The 15,586-nt window shown below is 47.3% G+C and overlaps 1 protein-coding gene across 3 annotated transcripts in view; it reads right to left on the bottom strand.

The window, feature by feature from the left end:
- Positions 1-630: 630 nt before the first annotated feature.
- The window catches only part of TMEM184B (transmembrane protein 184B), a 30,620-nt gene continuing 15,664 nt past the window's right edge, over positions 631-15,586 (bottom strand). For 2 of the 3 annotated variants that reach the window (XM_074826644.1, XM_074826645.1), the window contains 8 exons: positions 15,107-15,272; positions 11,635-11,725; positions 11,012-11,087; positions 7,786-7,877; positions 7,312-7,481; positions 5,933-6,127; positions 5,017-5,040; positions 631-3,954 (listed from right to left, as the gene is read on the bottom strand). In XM_074826644.1, coding sequence (XP_074682745.1) covers positions 3,713-3,954; positions 5,017-5,040; positions 5,933-6,127; positions 7,312-7,481; positions 7,786-7,877; positions 11,012-11,087; positions 11,635-11,725; positions 15,107-15,272 — 1,056 coding nt within the window. In that variant the 3' untranslated portion in view covers positions 631-3,712. The remainder of the gene's footprint in view (positions 3,955-5,016; positions 5,041-5,932; positions 6,128-7,311; positions 7,482-7,785; positions 7,878-11,011; positions 11,088-11,634; positions 11,726-15,106; positions 15,273-15,586) is intronic. The other variant, XM_074826646.1, reaches the window with a different exon arrangement.

Consider the following 15,586-nt stretch of genomic DNA (forward strand, 5'->3'; position numbering starts at 1 on the left):
TCCCTGCTTTTGAGTGACCTCACTGCCTGACTCAGGAACAGCGAGGAGGAAAGCAGGGAGCTCATGTCCGTGGGTGGCAGGAAAAGAAGAAGGAAACATGCCAGGCGCCTTACCCAGAGTTGGAGCCCAACCTCCTCCCTGTGGGGGAAAGCCACCCTTCCTCAGTGCCACGGTGGAAGCGATGAGCATATCTGCCTGATGCCCAGGCAGGCCAGGTCCCAGCCTCCCAGCAGCTTGCAGGGTTTTACATTCACATTCCCTTTTGCCACTGCAAACTGCCCCAGCCCCACCACTGCGCATGGAAGAAAAGCCCAGAGCCCCTGTTTGCTGGGGCCTGTGTCAGAGAAAGCAGCCCCCTTTCTCCCACAGGTGTTTTGCACTAAGCACCCACAATCAGGACTCATCTCTACTCCAGGTTTTGGTGCCTTGGGCTATCAGTGATGTCTCAGCCCCAGGGTGCTGTTGCTCTCCATCAGCTCCAGCCCACACAGACAGCATGAAGCTTTACTCCCAAGAGGACTAGGAGGACAAGACATACAGACCCACCAAGCTTCAGCCCCTGCAACGAACAGAAACTCAGAATCTGTTCAGGGAAGTCACCCAGACAGCACCACACAGAGGCAGCTTAAGTACAATCTATATTATCTCTATATTTTTATTTGTCATCATATTCGCTCATTTCTGCAGAGTATAACGTCACAAAGACCAAAATAGAGAGCGGCTTGTCGCTGAGCCCACATCAGTTAAACACGATAGGTACAAAACTAGGTGACTCTGTCTTATTTATCATACATATTTTTTTCAGTCATTTATATACAAAGAACTACTCTATATGGAAAAATAATAAACAAATCCCATGGGTATGTTACATGGTAAACAAAAAGAAGGAAGAAAGGAGAGGGGAAGCAGGTGAGGGAGAGCAGCTCCAAGGGCCTACTCCTGGAGTCAACAGGTCTGTTGGGGCCCCCGGGCTACTGTGAGCAGACCTGCAAGACCACAGATGCCTTGGCCTCCTTGGTCTCAAACTCTGGGTCTTGTAAGTTCTCCAAGCCAGAGCAGCTTCAGAGCCAGTCCTTGCTCTGGCACTTGCCTGTGGTGAGGGAGAGCAGGAAGCTCAGAGATGATTTTGTGTGGTGTTAAAAAATATATATGTATATAAAATTATAATGCATGGCAGCTGTCTGTTGTTTGGGCACTAGTTCTTCACCAGGCTTCTCTGAAGGCAGCTAGTGCAAAATGGTTATACTTGAAACCACTACATACAGGAAGCTTTGAGAATATCCAGATCCTCTGCACAGCATATATATGCAGCATATATTTCAAAATCATTTTTAAAAAACGCTTCCCCAAGCCTGGATCACCTTCAAGCTCAACAGGGCAATCCCAGAGATCTCAGCCACCCAACACAAAAAAGATCGGGGACAGTCACCAATTAAGTGACCCTGGGACATCATCAAGGCCTGCAAATGCAAGGAAAGGGGAGGAAGGGATCATGTCGGCCGCCCCGCTTTCCTAAGAGAGAGGGGAAGTTTAACATAAATACCTCACACCAAAAGACTATTAATCAAAGCCATGGAAGATGGAAGGAAAGCCCATTCAATCTTCAGCCCTGCTTTCCAGGCGCCTTACAGCATGAGGAAAAGCAAGTTTTACACCAAGCCCACACAAAGCCTGGCAGATAGCGTTTGCATGTCCACTTAAGCAGCGACAGATTTATGAAAAGCAGTAACTAACTGCATGGCATCACAGGATATGTGCAAATGGGGAAATCCAGCAGCAGAGAAGCTGCTGGATCCACTGACCCTGCCTCCAGCTCCCTCAAGAGTCAGCACTGTTGCTCCCACCTGCTGCACCATACCCCCAGACACATGAGTACGGAAGGAGACTGTCCTTATGCCTTCCCCTATCTTATCCTCACAGCAGGGAGCAAACCCACCCCCTCTTCAAGCCCTTTCTCCCCTGCTCCTGACCACATGCTTCTGGGAGGGATGCTGAGGGAGCAAGGTGCTCTCTGCTCACAGTCACTTCTGAGAAAGTGAATGAGCAAGCACACAGATTAGGATACGAGAGGAAAGGTAAACTCCAGGCAGTAAACTAGTCCCCCGTTCTCCTAGCAGAGCAACGAGGGGCCATCTGGAAACGCGCAGGTCTGCTGATAGCATCAAGCAGGAGAGGAACAGAGAAACTACAGCCAAGAACACAGCAGCTTGCTCCAACCTCTCCATTTTCCTTCCTGCTTGGGGGTAGGGGCATCTATCTGTGGCACTTGAGTGTGCTCCCCCCCCCTCCCCTAGACAATTTTAAGCAAGCAAGAGGCATTTCCCTGTCCCTGGATAGACCTACAGAGGGGTCATTTTTATTTTGGCTCCACTAAGTACCTAGGGCTCAATCCAAAACCCAACAAAAGCGAGGGGAAGCTTCTTTTCCCACTCCCATGGATGCTGGGTCCACCCTCAATAGCATTGCAGTTGCTGCAGGGTCTGTGAAATGTGCAGTGGCGGCAGCAACTGCTGCCTGGGAAACTAAGAGGGACAATTTTAACCAGCTGGGTCATGTCAGGTTTCAAGTCTGCTCCCAAAACAGCTATGGAGATAAAAAGCAAAGGAGGAATGTGCAACATCGCTTCCTGAATACTCCAGCCTACAGGCAAAACCTGTGCAGCTCACAGGGGAAGCCAGTGATGACAAACACGGGGAGAGCTACCTGCAAGAGACCAGGACCTGCGCTGGCAGCTACCTGGTGCAATCCAGACCTTTAAGAGGGGCAGCTGTGTCAGTGGGGGTCAGGAAACAAGGAAAAACATTTTAGTGTTTACATATCTTCCCTTCCCCAAGAAGGATGAAAGGGCCAGAGCTCTGCAAACTTTCACCACCTATCATGGCCAGTCCTCAGTCTTTTTAGCAGGAGACAGACACTCCAGGGAGGCTTCTTGCCACAGGAACACAGGGGAGATGGGAAGCTTGGACACCTGGTGATTAGAAAACCCCACTGTTGTGAGACAGTAATTCCATCCCTGCTGAGCTTCAACAAGCATCAGCTTTGATGAGGTGCAGAGGGGGCTGCAGGGAGCAGAGGAACAGTAAGAAAGTCCTGTCCTTATACCCCTTGCTCACTCAAGTACAGGACTGCACCACCAAGTGCTTAGGAGGGTGGGGGCAGATGTTCCTTACTAAGGATTCAAGGCAATGGCTATACGAGAGATCAGTCTCTGGTCTGGTCCCCAGGAATGCTTATCGCTGCATCCTAATCCCATTCCCCAAGGATCACAGAGATGTTAGTACCAGGGAGCTGGGGAGAAAACTGTGCCTACATCAACCATTCAGGAAGAGGAATACCAAGTAATTGGGTTGTCCAGTTGGAAACAAAACCCAAAAATATTTTTGGCCACAACTCCAGGCTCTGGCCAGCCACGCTCCACACCAAGCTGGGCAGGTGTGGAAGGCCAGAGCCCCAAACCCTGCAGCTTTGCTTCAGTTAATTCCAGTCAACTGCTTCTGTAAGGAATGGGCTCAAGAGTGGAGCCCTGGCCATTCCCCCACCTCCGCACTGCTCATCGTGTCCGTACCCACAAAAGCTAATGGGAAGTGCCCACTTCTGCAATCTGCACTCTCTAGGAAGTGATATGACTTGCGTGTTTCTGCTTCAATAAATTAAAAAAAAATAAAAAGAACAAAAGGAGGAAAATGACAGCCTGTTCCGGCAGTTTCTCCTCCTAGAATTCATCGTCAGAGCTCAGCAAGAGGGTCTTCTCGTTGTCACGGGCACCTGAGCAGCTGTGGGAGCGCGAGATAACATGACTGCCATTACGCCAGGGTGGACCATGCTCCAACGTTGACTGCTGAGTGTACTGCTGGTAGGCTGGGGAGAAGTTGTGGATCGCATCTTGGACAATGTCGTGGGGGTTCATGGTCTCCTTGAGGCTGCTGGAGATGCTCTTCATGGGAGCACAGCGACCTGTTGGGGTAAGATGGGGAGGGACAAGTGAAAAACACTGCTGCCTCCCCCACACCCCTTAACATGAAGGTAAGGAGAGCAGGGAACATGCACTCCTAGATACTGCAGAAGTTACTTTACAGACTTCCTTAAGCAGCTGCTGAGGAAATGCCACACAAATGGTGTTCAAATTTTACCAGTAGTGCTCCTAAATCCAGTCACTGCTAGCCAGCCAAGTGAATCCACCTCAGCACCAAATGGGGGACATGCCACGAGAATGGGACATACCCACAGCGACAACCTCCACTACACACTACCTGTTCTAGCTCGGGTGTGCAACGAAGACAGTCAGGTAGGGAGGTGCGCCTGTAAAGGGTTTCAGAAGACAAAAACTAAGGAAAGTCTAAAAATGTAAGAGAAATGGCATTTGCCATTCCCACTCACTAGAAATTAGACTGATGGGCAGTATCGAAGTGTCCGCAGGAAAGAGATCATAAAAGTGGGGAGCAGTGCAAAGGAGGGAAAGAAGAAGAATAGGCAGTACTAGAGGTAGAACCGCCCCACAGGTGGAGGGTGTCACAGCGATACCGTGAAGGAAGCAACAGTTGGAGATTGTCCCACCCAAGTGCTGAGCACAGAGGAATGCTGTGTGTCCTTCTAGGAGCTGCTATTTCTCATGGCTTCTAGGTCCCATTTCCAGTGTGGGCTTCTGGCTCTGCTCGGTCCCAGGGATGAGCTCCCCAAACAACCAAAGCATGTTAATCATCTGTGGCAATTATGAAAGTGAAGGGAGGCTGGGGTGAGAGCACAAACTGGCTCCTTTGAGAGTCTGTGCAACTCCTTGGAGAGAGACTCACAGTCCTGACAGAAACGCTCTAAAGCTACGTGTTATGCCACTGCCCACGGGGCTGTTTTACAACTTCTGATCCAGACAACCTTAAAGCAGCTGTGCAAGACAGTCGAGTTACAGACCTACAAGGAAGGGGGAACAAGGAACAGGGCAAGCAGCAGGCAGGCTGGGAATCAGGACAGAACAGCATCCCAGTTAAAAACCAACAAACACGCAGAGCATGCTGTACCTACCGTATGGCCCATATGATGGAACAGCTGCATCAGGGACCAGTGGCCAAAGCAAGGGAGAGATAAAAGGGAGAGGAGAGAGACAGAGAAAGAGAGAGAGGAAATAACAAGAACTGAACAAGACCCACCACCGAAACATTCCCCACTGTACTGGCCAGCAGTTTACCCTTTCATCACCCACAGATCTCATCTCCCCCAGCTGCAGCCACTGTCCTTCCAAAACCTCTGGGGCTGGCTGGGATGGAGGGATCATCTACATGAACACTGCCCAAGGGCTGCTGTCTTCCCACACCTCAGCACACACTCCCCCCAGCAGGAAGGAACCCCTTTATTTGGGGAACACTGAATGTACTTGCATTGACTGGGCACAAGAACCACCTTTTCCCAGAGATAATGTCCACCTCCCTCTTCCCTGGAATAAGATTTCTAGCAGCTCAGCCCTCACAAAGTCATTACAGGAAGATCCTCTTCCTCCAAGCCAAACATATTGCCAAAGCACAGCCTCATCTTCCTGAGCCAGATTCAAAACAAAGCCTGTTTCAGGCCCTGTCCCTCCTGCCTTCAGTCTGTTGCACAATCTGGAGCGATGGAGTTCCCCTTTGGGGAGACAGGAAGGAGGACAAACCCACTCTACCAAAAGGATGCAACTTCTTGCAGCCCTCAGATCTGCAACAAGCTCTCGTGGGTGGCATACTGGGGAACTGAAAAGGGAACAACGCAATTCAGGCAAGGTTTCTGCCCTGCAGAGCCCATTGCACAATTAATCTGTTCAGACACCACAGAGGAGGGGATGTGATGTTTTTCCAAGCACTCAACTCAGGTTGGGAGTCATATCAGTGCGTTGGTTGCTAGAGGGACCAGTCTCCACCCAGTCTCACTACCAAACAGACAATGCTCTACATGCTAGCGTATTTCCTACCTTGGGCATCAAGTCTCTTGTCCACATACACCTTGTATGTGAAGGCATGACGTAGGGCGATGGCTGCAAAGAACATCTCCACACAAATGATGAAGTCCTGATACCCGGCAGCTACGGTGCCTTCACCCACAGACACGCTGGCAGAGTGGATTTTGGGGATGGCACCACACTTTTCCAAGATGGCCAACAGCATCCCTAAACAAAGCAACAAGTTCGTGTAAATGTGCAGAAAACACGATCGCATACTAACTGTAAGGAATGGACACAGCTGTCTATGCTGCATGTCCTAGATGCATACCCATTTAACGCAGGAGCTACAAACAGAGCGGGCTAGATACTCCCACCTACGCTCACCTGTACAACAGAGAAAGGACGAATAAATGAGAAAAATATGTTTAAGCAAAGAATGTTCACTGACCCTCTTCTATTCTCAACTGATGCATAATCTGTGGAACTAGATCCTGCAGGACTTAAGTCCAAAACGGTAAAAAGCAGTCAGATATTTCTGTGCACACTTCTGTGATCTCAGCACTTCCATTAGCTACAGCAAAAACTGATGTAACAGAGCTTTTAATTTAGCATAAAGTGGTTTTGACACACCATAGCAAGGAAGATATTTCTCCCTGTCCATAGTCAGGTGGCTAAAGAATTCCAGAGAAGGCAGAAAGTGCATGACCAGATGGCCCAAGATGATAAACTAGACAGCTTACTAGTTTGTCTGCAGACAGGGAGGATGGGCCAAACTCCAACAGCCTAAATTCCACCTAAATTCCCATTCAATTAGTCTTTGAAGTGCAACTTGGTAAACTTAAGTAGGGCATTGAACAGGGAAATGCTTAGAGCCAATTAGTAAGAAGCACTAAGCTGAGGTGGAATTTCAGCTTTCTGAATGTGCCTCTGCATCATATGTATGTATTCTGAATGTCCTTCCACTTGGTGGCGGTTCCATGGCAGCACACACTGCATTCAGACAGCTTGCTGCTTCACATGAATCACAGACATACCATTAAATTTTTATTTATAGAACACTAAAAAAAAAAAAGTATTAAAAATTTTTAGATGTGCCACTTTAATCAATAAAATGGCAGCATGCAGATAAAATGTTGGCAGCTTGTGCTTTATGATCGTTCCAGGAATGCAAAGGACTCTTCATCCAAACAGCTGATTTTGCCAGGCAGATATGCAGGGGCACATGCACACGCACAGGGATGGTGAGGATTCAGGAGCATAGAAACAAAGATGAAAATGAGCAAAACAGTTTCCCAGAGAAGACAGAAAGACATTCTGGCTACTGATCAGCATTTGTTCTATCAATTCTAGTGCCTGAGCCCCTGCAGAGAGCTCTTTGTGTCTACCAAGGGAAGGGAAAAGCAGCTCACCTTGCCAGAAGGAAAGGAAGATGACAGACTTCACCATGAAGAACTTGAGGACTGGGCTATAGGGACTCAGCAGCTCACGTGTGGCGAAGTAGAAAAGGAAGAGGGCATACAGTGCCAGGCTGACAGAGATGTTGTAGATGATCGTCACGTAGAGGTAGCCACTGGTTACACTGAAAGGAAAAGACGCATGAATGCCTGAAATTTCAGTATGATCTTTTCCCCTTGCTGCTCTCACTGGAGACTTTGAAGACTCTGTGTTTCCTTCCTGCCTCCCTGTCCCATTCCCTCCCCTGAGCTGAGGTAGAAAAAACCTGAAACCAAAAGGCTTACCCCTGCCCTCTTTTCTCACATGTATATTGAGCCCGTGCTGTCCCCACATCTTTTTCCACAGCCCAGCACACACACACGGACAGAGAAGCACAGCTGGGCAGAGAACAGGCAGCCAAGTCATGCTTGCTAGGCAAACAAACTTACTCAAAGTCACCATCCTGGTACTTGCCGAAGGCCTGAAGGATGACTGTGCTGATCGCCATGAGGGGCTTCACCACACAGAACTGCAGGGTAGCCTACAGGAATGAGAGAGGAGGAATGAGAAGACAGGAGGTCCAAAAGGCCAAGTTCCCAACCACCATGAGTGTCTCCACTGGGACAGCACAGCAATGTAATACAATCCAGCCCCAACAAGTACTCTGACCCCAGTGCTTGCTAATTGACCATGCTTGAGGACTGCGGCACCCAACAGGACATAAAGGAGACTCAGAAGAAGTATGTGTGCTATCTACTTGTCCAGGATGAAAAACCTCTCTCTAGGTTGCTCCCGGAAATTGCTGAGCTGCTCTCTTCCAGAGCCATCTTTCATAGGCTGTGCTGCAGCACATTTATGCATGGTAACGGTCTGGGAAAAAAAAAATCCCACACTGTGCTATGGTATGGACACATCAAGTTTAACAAAGGGATAGCGGGGAAAGGAAACAAACCTCAATCCATAGTTGCCATAAAGGTAGGCAAGATGGTCCCCTGGATAGGAAGGGAACCCAGCTCTCTGAGGAGGAACTTTGACAATTGCCATCATGTTAAGGCATTTCATATACACAGCAATGTGTGTTGCCAGACAGAAGTTAAGAGCTACTCAGTTGTCACCCATGTGACCTTACTAAATCTCCCCAAAGGCTCCATAGCACTTGGGATCAGCTCTATCCATTCTGCCAGTTTCAATCAGTGCTCCTATTGGGACTCCTCCTCCCCCAAAGCAACCCATGCTTCATCTTTCTGGAGATGTTGAACTCCAAAGTCCTAAGACAGCAGAGGACTGTGACCCTAAAAACATCACCGATGTCTCCCTGAAGGAGGTTGCAAGAGCCTGGGCAGGTGCTGACCTGCACACATGTGGGGAGGGCTGTGTATGGAAAGAAGGCAAAACCAAAGAGGAATAATTGCTTTGGATACGGTGCAATTTGTTAGTGGTCATAAGACTTCAAAGAGATTAAAAACCCCAGTACATGCCAGTTAGTGAGTCACTGTAAATATGTGAACTAGAAAAGGTCAAGCTAATTCGTAAACAACTCTGTCCTCCGAGCTTCCCCTCCTTCCAATCTGGGTATGTTTTAACCATTTCCCTGCAATCCAAACAACCACGTGCTATTTTTAGTTGCTTCCCTAGAAAATGCTACAGCAAGCAGGAAGCACATGGATGGTGCATGACCCATCTGTGAGGGTCACCAGACACAGACCCAGCAAAGAGTCTTGGTCAAGACATCTTTGAGGAAACAAGCTGTCCAGATATGACACTGCAGCCACCAGCATACCACCCAACTGCTGGAGGGCCTCAGGCAACACAGGCAGACTGACTGACCGACAGCAGGCACCTGCCTGGGAACAGCTTGGGGTGGGGGTGAAGATGGAAAGAAGGAAAGGTTGTAACACACAGATTCCTTCAGGATGAAAGGGTCTGGAAAGAACAGAAAATGGGTGGGTAGTGGTGGGAGGCGACAGGAGTGGTGGAGATGCTGAGAACAGGGATAAATGGGCAAGGTGCTCCTTCCAGCACATTCCTCTTCCTGATCACAGTGGTGGCTACTGCACAGATCATCACTGAGATGTGCTCTGTTGCCCTTTCACACCAGTCTTCCCAGGAATTTGCCTTGAAAGGTCTTACTTGACAATCCTAGAAGTCTAGAAGTACCAGAAAGTGAGTCTTTGTGTCAAAGGTTTCTCACCAAGGCAACATTTAAGCTCGAGCCAAGGAGGACGGAAGTATTTAAACATCCCTTTGCAAGACACCTCCCTCACAGCCTCCACAGCAAACTTAGCAGTTTGCAAAGGCCAGGCCTGACTAGAAGAACTGCTGCCAGATAGAAGCAAAGGAAAAGCAAAATATCCACCTAAGCTAGAGTTACCAAATGAACTGAGAATTTGCAGAAGCCAGCAGAACCACCCCCTACACCCTCAAAAAACTGCTTCTAGTCCTCATTGTTGTGAAAAAAACTTTCCAAACACAGCCAGGTACAACCCATGTGGAGATAACTGCCAGAGGTTGTGGGACATGAGAAACAAGAGGTCTAAGGGAAATTATTTCTCCAGCACTCATTCACATTGATGGGTGTTACATCTGCTTATGACATATTTAAAAGGTGAAAGTTAACATTAGGAGCAAAAAGAATAGGTAATGCATCAAATCAAACAAAGGTTGTACAAATGAAGCCCAAGAGAAACAGGCAAAGCAGCATACTGGGAGCAGACTAGAAAATAAAGAATCAGGGAAGAAAACAGGAAAGCCATGAGGACAGAATATGGGACACAGACAAACAGAACAGAGAAAAGAAAGATGTAGTCCTTTGAAAAAGGCCACTTGTGCTGCAGAGATTAACACTGGATATTACTATGAGGGTGCACTGTACCTCTGATGCTCCTGCATATGGCTAAAACACAGAAGATGGGTCATGATGTGGAAGAGAAGCCAGGGCAGACATCTAGACCCAGTGACTGGAATTACAATGACCTGAGTCCTTTCAAAGAACCAGACCTGCTTCACACTGTCTCCAGAGAAACCTCATGTGCTCATTTCAGCGAGTGGACAAAGCCTTGAAACTCACCTGCTGTTTCATGACAGTCAGAGGTGACTGACCTGGGATGAGCAGATAAGGCCTGTATCGAGGTTTAGATCTCCCCCATTCCCTCCCCCTCGAAATACCCAATTCAGCACAGACAGACACACATGGTGAGCAATACTTGGTTCCTCCTACAAAGCATTGTGTCACACTTAACCTCCACCCCCTCCTCAACTCCAAACCACAACAGCGGCACTGGGAATTCAGGAGGCTATTACACAACTGTGGGGTGTCTGCAACACAACACAGCCATCAATTTCTTAAAGTTGGGACCTCTGCAATCCAGAAAGGGAAGAGGAAATCAGAATTTCTTCCCAGGACTAACATCGGCTCCAGGAGATAAATTGGGTCTTTTGCTAAGGCCTTCCTGATATGGGGTTGAGTAGATAATGTTAAGATAATTCAAAACAAACAAAGAAACAAAAATCCCTCAAAACACCCCCTCTTCTCAGCAGTCTGCAGGCCTCTCAAAACACTATTATAAACCCCCTCAAAGGAGTGCTCATCTCAGAAGTTCAACACCAAAGGCACTATTGCCACCCACACACACTTGATTCACTTCTGGAGTATGGCACAGCTCCTCTGGCCCATACCTGTTTGCAGAACCTCAGGAATCCAATCGAATAGGTCTTTCCCCACAGGCAGCAAGTCCCATATACGCAGCTGGACCTGAAAGAGCCAACACAAGGATGACAGGGTTCAGAAGTAAGGTTTGGGCTAGAGTGCAAGATTACTATCCTCTTTGTCTACCTCTCTGTAGCAAAGTTGCAGAACTGGTGCTTTCTCCAACCATGATTACAGTTACAGCCATACCATCTTTTGGAGTCGTGTTTAAAACAACATCCTGACTACACGCTCCAATGTATTTTTTTTTTCTTTTTAACTGAGTAGCATGGGGAGAAACACAGACCCTAGAGGAAGCACACACAACCAACTGAAGACAGAAAAGATTTAAAGGAGGAGAAGAGAATAAGAAAGGAAAGAAAGGAGTAGGCAGGTGTCCAGAAAAGCTGTGAATCAGTCCATCTTGCTTAAGAGGATGTGATCAGCCTGATCTGTCACAGAGAACAGGGTACTGGTAAATTATCACCATCCATGTTGCCCAGTCCCAGCAGACATTTGCCACCTGACACAGTTTTTCTGGGCAGAGATAGAGGCATGGTAGATGGGCACAGGAGGGGAAGAGCAACAGGCTGTAAGCACAATAAATACTCACTCAATCGGTTTCCCTCTGATCTCAGACATGATGGAGCTCTCCCCTCCCAAGTACTCATAGCAGAGGCTGAGAAAGTTGTATATTACAAAGGCTGCAAAGACATCAGAGTAAAATGACAACCAACTTCAAAACAGGTGCAAGGACCAAGAGTACAGGCAACAGACCAATCATTAGCAGGGACTGCTTATGCAGCACCTTTCCCTTCAAAGCACTCCAGATTATTTTCACTGCATTTATCGTCCTACCTCAGCACTCGCAAGACTATCTGAACTGGCGTTTGGCCAAGGTCCCAGGCCAGTTCCATGACTCATGCCAAAAGGGTCACAGGACCATTTAAAACTGTGGTCAGTCTCTGTTTTACTTGGCATCTGTAAGATGCCATTCTTTACAGGGTTCCTGTGCATTATTCCAGGACATTACATGGGTACTAAATAATTTGGAAAAGTTATCTCTGATTCATCAACCATATCTTATCTCCTGTATTTAGCCTTTTAGCTGATGAACACAGTTTCTCTCTCTGAGCTAACCAGACTACAGACGTAAGAGCTTGGAGAAACAGAGGGGTTTTACCAACCAGTGAAACTCTGTTTTCATGTCTGGTGGAGACTTTTGAAAAACAAGCTCTGTGCTTCATTTCCTCAGAAAGCTGAAATTTTTTGCATACTGAATAAATAGCCTTCTCCTTGGGCCACTTCTTTCTGCCTTCCCCAGCAGCCCAGTACAGATGAGGAAGAGCCTTCTCAGACTGACTGCTAATACTCTGCCCCATTTCAATGCTCTTCAAGGCTCAGTTTTGCTGATACATATAAACTGAGGTGAAAGCACTGTGGGGAGAGCTCACATCGTAACTACAGACACGTTTCCTTTTCACCGGATCCAAACCCATTTAACTGTGCATGGAGTAAGCTTGTATGTGCCCTGTCTGTCACTCCTGACTTGTTATAATTGCTGTTGGACCCTCAAACAGTTGTGAGATTTTTAGGGCAAGGACTATAGTCCTAAGTTTGTCACATACAGCCTTGGGGCAAAATGACAGACCAGGTGACCCTTCTTTCAACATTTTTTTCTATGATAGTCTGTACCTGGATATTCCCTGGAATGCCAACACCCAAATCCTGGTTTTGGTTTCCAGCACTGACATAATACAAAGATAAAATAACTTGTGATGGGAACAGAAGTCTTGAGGAACTTTGAAATAAGAACAAAAGCCTAATAATGTACAGTGCTGAGAAGCTGACCTCACCAAGCAGCCAGTTATTAGACCTGAGGTCGATTTTCTCACGTGGATGAACTTCCAAAGTCAGAGACAGACATCAACTCTAATTCTTCTACAAGTATCCAAACTATACCCTAGAAAAGGTACTCAACATTCCTCAAAATGCTCAGTCTCATAACATTATATTTATGGCTTGTAGATGTGCCTAGCTGGCAAGAATGCTCCAGCACATAAAAGCCAGTGGTATACCTGCTTCTATGTATGTAATTGGGATATTGTTATTCCATCTGTAATCCTTGTTGTTGAATAAAGTTAGGTATGTTCACTCAGCAGTGATTTTGCAAAAGCCTTAAGTAGGTGAGAAAACATCAACCATGGAAAACATATTTAAATAACTGTGGTAACCCTTTTTGCCTGCAATTTTCCTGCAACTGAGCTGACAGCTCCCAGCACACAGAGGAAGAAAAGCTGAGCTTTTCCTATTGTCCTCCAGTGACCCCTGCCCTCTGATGTGGTCATTACAATACCAGCTGCCCATTCCACAAGCACTAGGGAAGAGATGACATCAGAGGAAGAAAAAAAAAGAAACAAGGGAGAGGAAAATACCTGTCCCTCCATCCCCAAAAGAAATGAGTGCTAACTATCAAAGCTCACCACACCAGCAAAAGAACTCTTCTCCCATTCCTGATCCACATTCATCAGATGGTGCTCACGTAACAAAAAAAACCTACTGTGTTTTACTGACACCCAGGTTTGTACAGAAGCAGAGTCACATGAAAGAGCAACACCAAAATATGCTCCTCCTAACGCATACCACAAAATGCAGCCCATAAATGGCACAAGACAGCTTTCAAAATTTATTAGTAGGGTCTTCTCCCCCCATTCCCTAACAGAGCTCCTCCCCACTTCGCAACCTAAAACCTTCCCAAAAAAGAAAGTGGTGGATGGCAAGGAAGGGAAGAGAACTAAAAGACTACTTTGAAGCAATCCCCAGAAAAAGAGAGGGAGAGAACCTTCTGACCAAAGGTGCTTTCACCTCCACCTCTAGTCTTCTTGCACAGCCCAACATGCAGAGGTGAACTCTGGAGGATGGGCTGCCTCCTGAGCAGACGCTCGGACATTTGCAAACTCCCCAAGTGAGGCAGAGGGATACTGGCTGTTGCTAGGAGAGGAGTTTGGCAGAGCAGCAGGCTTCTTGCTAGACCTACACACGCGTGCAGGGCAGGGAAGGAAAAAAACAACAGGCCCAAACAAAGATGCCTTCTGAATCACGTGTGCATGTTTGCCATCTGCTGCTGCATCTCAGAGCACTGTTGTGGATGTGAAGGAGGGCCTGCTGGTCCCTTCAGCTGATTAACTTGTTCACATGGCCAGGGGCACTTCTCTGCAATGCAGATCTCACCAAAATAACTGCACCAATGAGTTACGATTTAATGAGGGTATGGTGATAAACTGTCCTCAAAAATACACTGCTAGAGTGCAGTTTCTCCTGCTGGGTGGGTAGAGGCTTCTTTCTGGATGAGATCAGGAGGGAAGCTTAGATAGCATTTATTGAAGAGTAACTGTTTCTCTCACATACAACACTAGTGGTATTATCTTCAGCAGATAACCAAAACCAAAGCAATCGGTAACTCATCCTGAACATGGCACCCTCTCTCCTGCAGGACTCCAAAGCACTTTACACCTCACCAACCCCAGCACGTGGTGGCTGTGCTACCCTGTGCAAGCACACAAGTGGCCACAGGATGGGACTGGAAGAATACATTGCTAACAAACTGCACCAGGAAAACAGGACAAAGCAAATGTCTGGCTGCTGAATAAGTGCTGTTAGAAGAGCCAGGAGCTAACAGATACTTCACTACACCCAGGCAGAATCAGATTTCTGACTTTACACCTTTCTGAAGCAAAGGACCCAAGAAAATAATAAACTTTGTCTCTACAAAGTCTCATCAGAGGGAAGGCTCAACACATCTTGTCATGCTCAGAGGCCATAGAGGGAAAATGTCAGGTTGGACAGGTCTTTGAACAACCTGATCTAGTGAAAGATGTCCCAGTCTACGGCAGGGGCGTTGCACTAGATGATCTTTAAAGGTCCTGCGATTCTATGATTTTCAGTCACTGAGCAAGCCATGGTCATCCAGTGAGGCACACCATTAGGTGACAGTGATGCTTGCTCCATGTTCCCAACCAGAAGCAAAAGTTCTCTCAGGGTAGAGACTTCCCACCTCCCCCATTTTCTGTCTGACCCCTCCTTACCTTCATAGCAGTCCCGCACTGTGCCAAAGTAAACATAGTACTGGTCATTGGTGAAGAACAGGAGACTGAGCCATGAGTCAAAGGCGTAAATGGGCACAATGAAGAGGATCCGAACAATGTAGCGCTGTTCATTTGGGCAGCTATAGCAGCGAAGATGCATGTAGATCTGAGAGGATGGAGAGGGGAGACCAGGATCAGCGGTACATGGAACAGAGAGGAGAAGGTAGAACTGGAGAGTCAACTGGGCCAGGAAAAACAAACTCAGTAAATCACCTCTTGATTGCCTCCAGCAGCCTCAAGGTGATGAACATAAAAAAAGAAAAATATCACTGTTATCATATGGCATTGATATAGCACCCCTTAGCCTGCAGAGAGGCAGAAGGAGGCGGAAAAGGAAATGGAGGCATTTCTAATCTAGTTTCTTATAGGGAATTAATTTGCTGTTATTATCATCACCTTGCCCATATTCTTTTGTTCATA

The sequence above is a fragment of the Strix aluco genome, chromosome 5 (genome assembly GCF_031877795.1).
Source record: "Strix aluco isolate bStrAlu1 chromosome 5, bStrAlu1.hap1, whole genome shotgun sequence".
Lineage (NCBI taxonomy): Eukaryota > Metazoa > Chordata > Aves > Strigiformes > Strigidae > Strix > Strix aluco.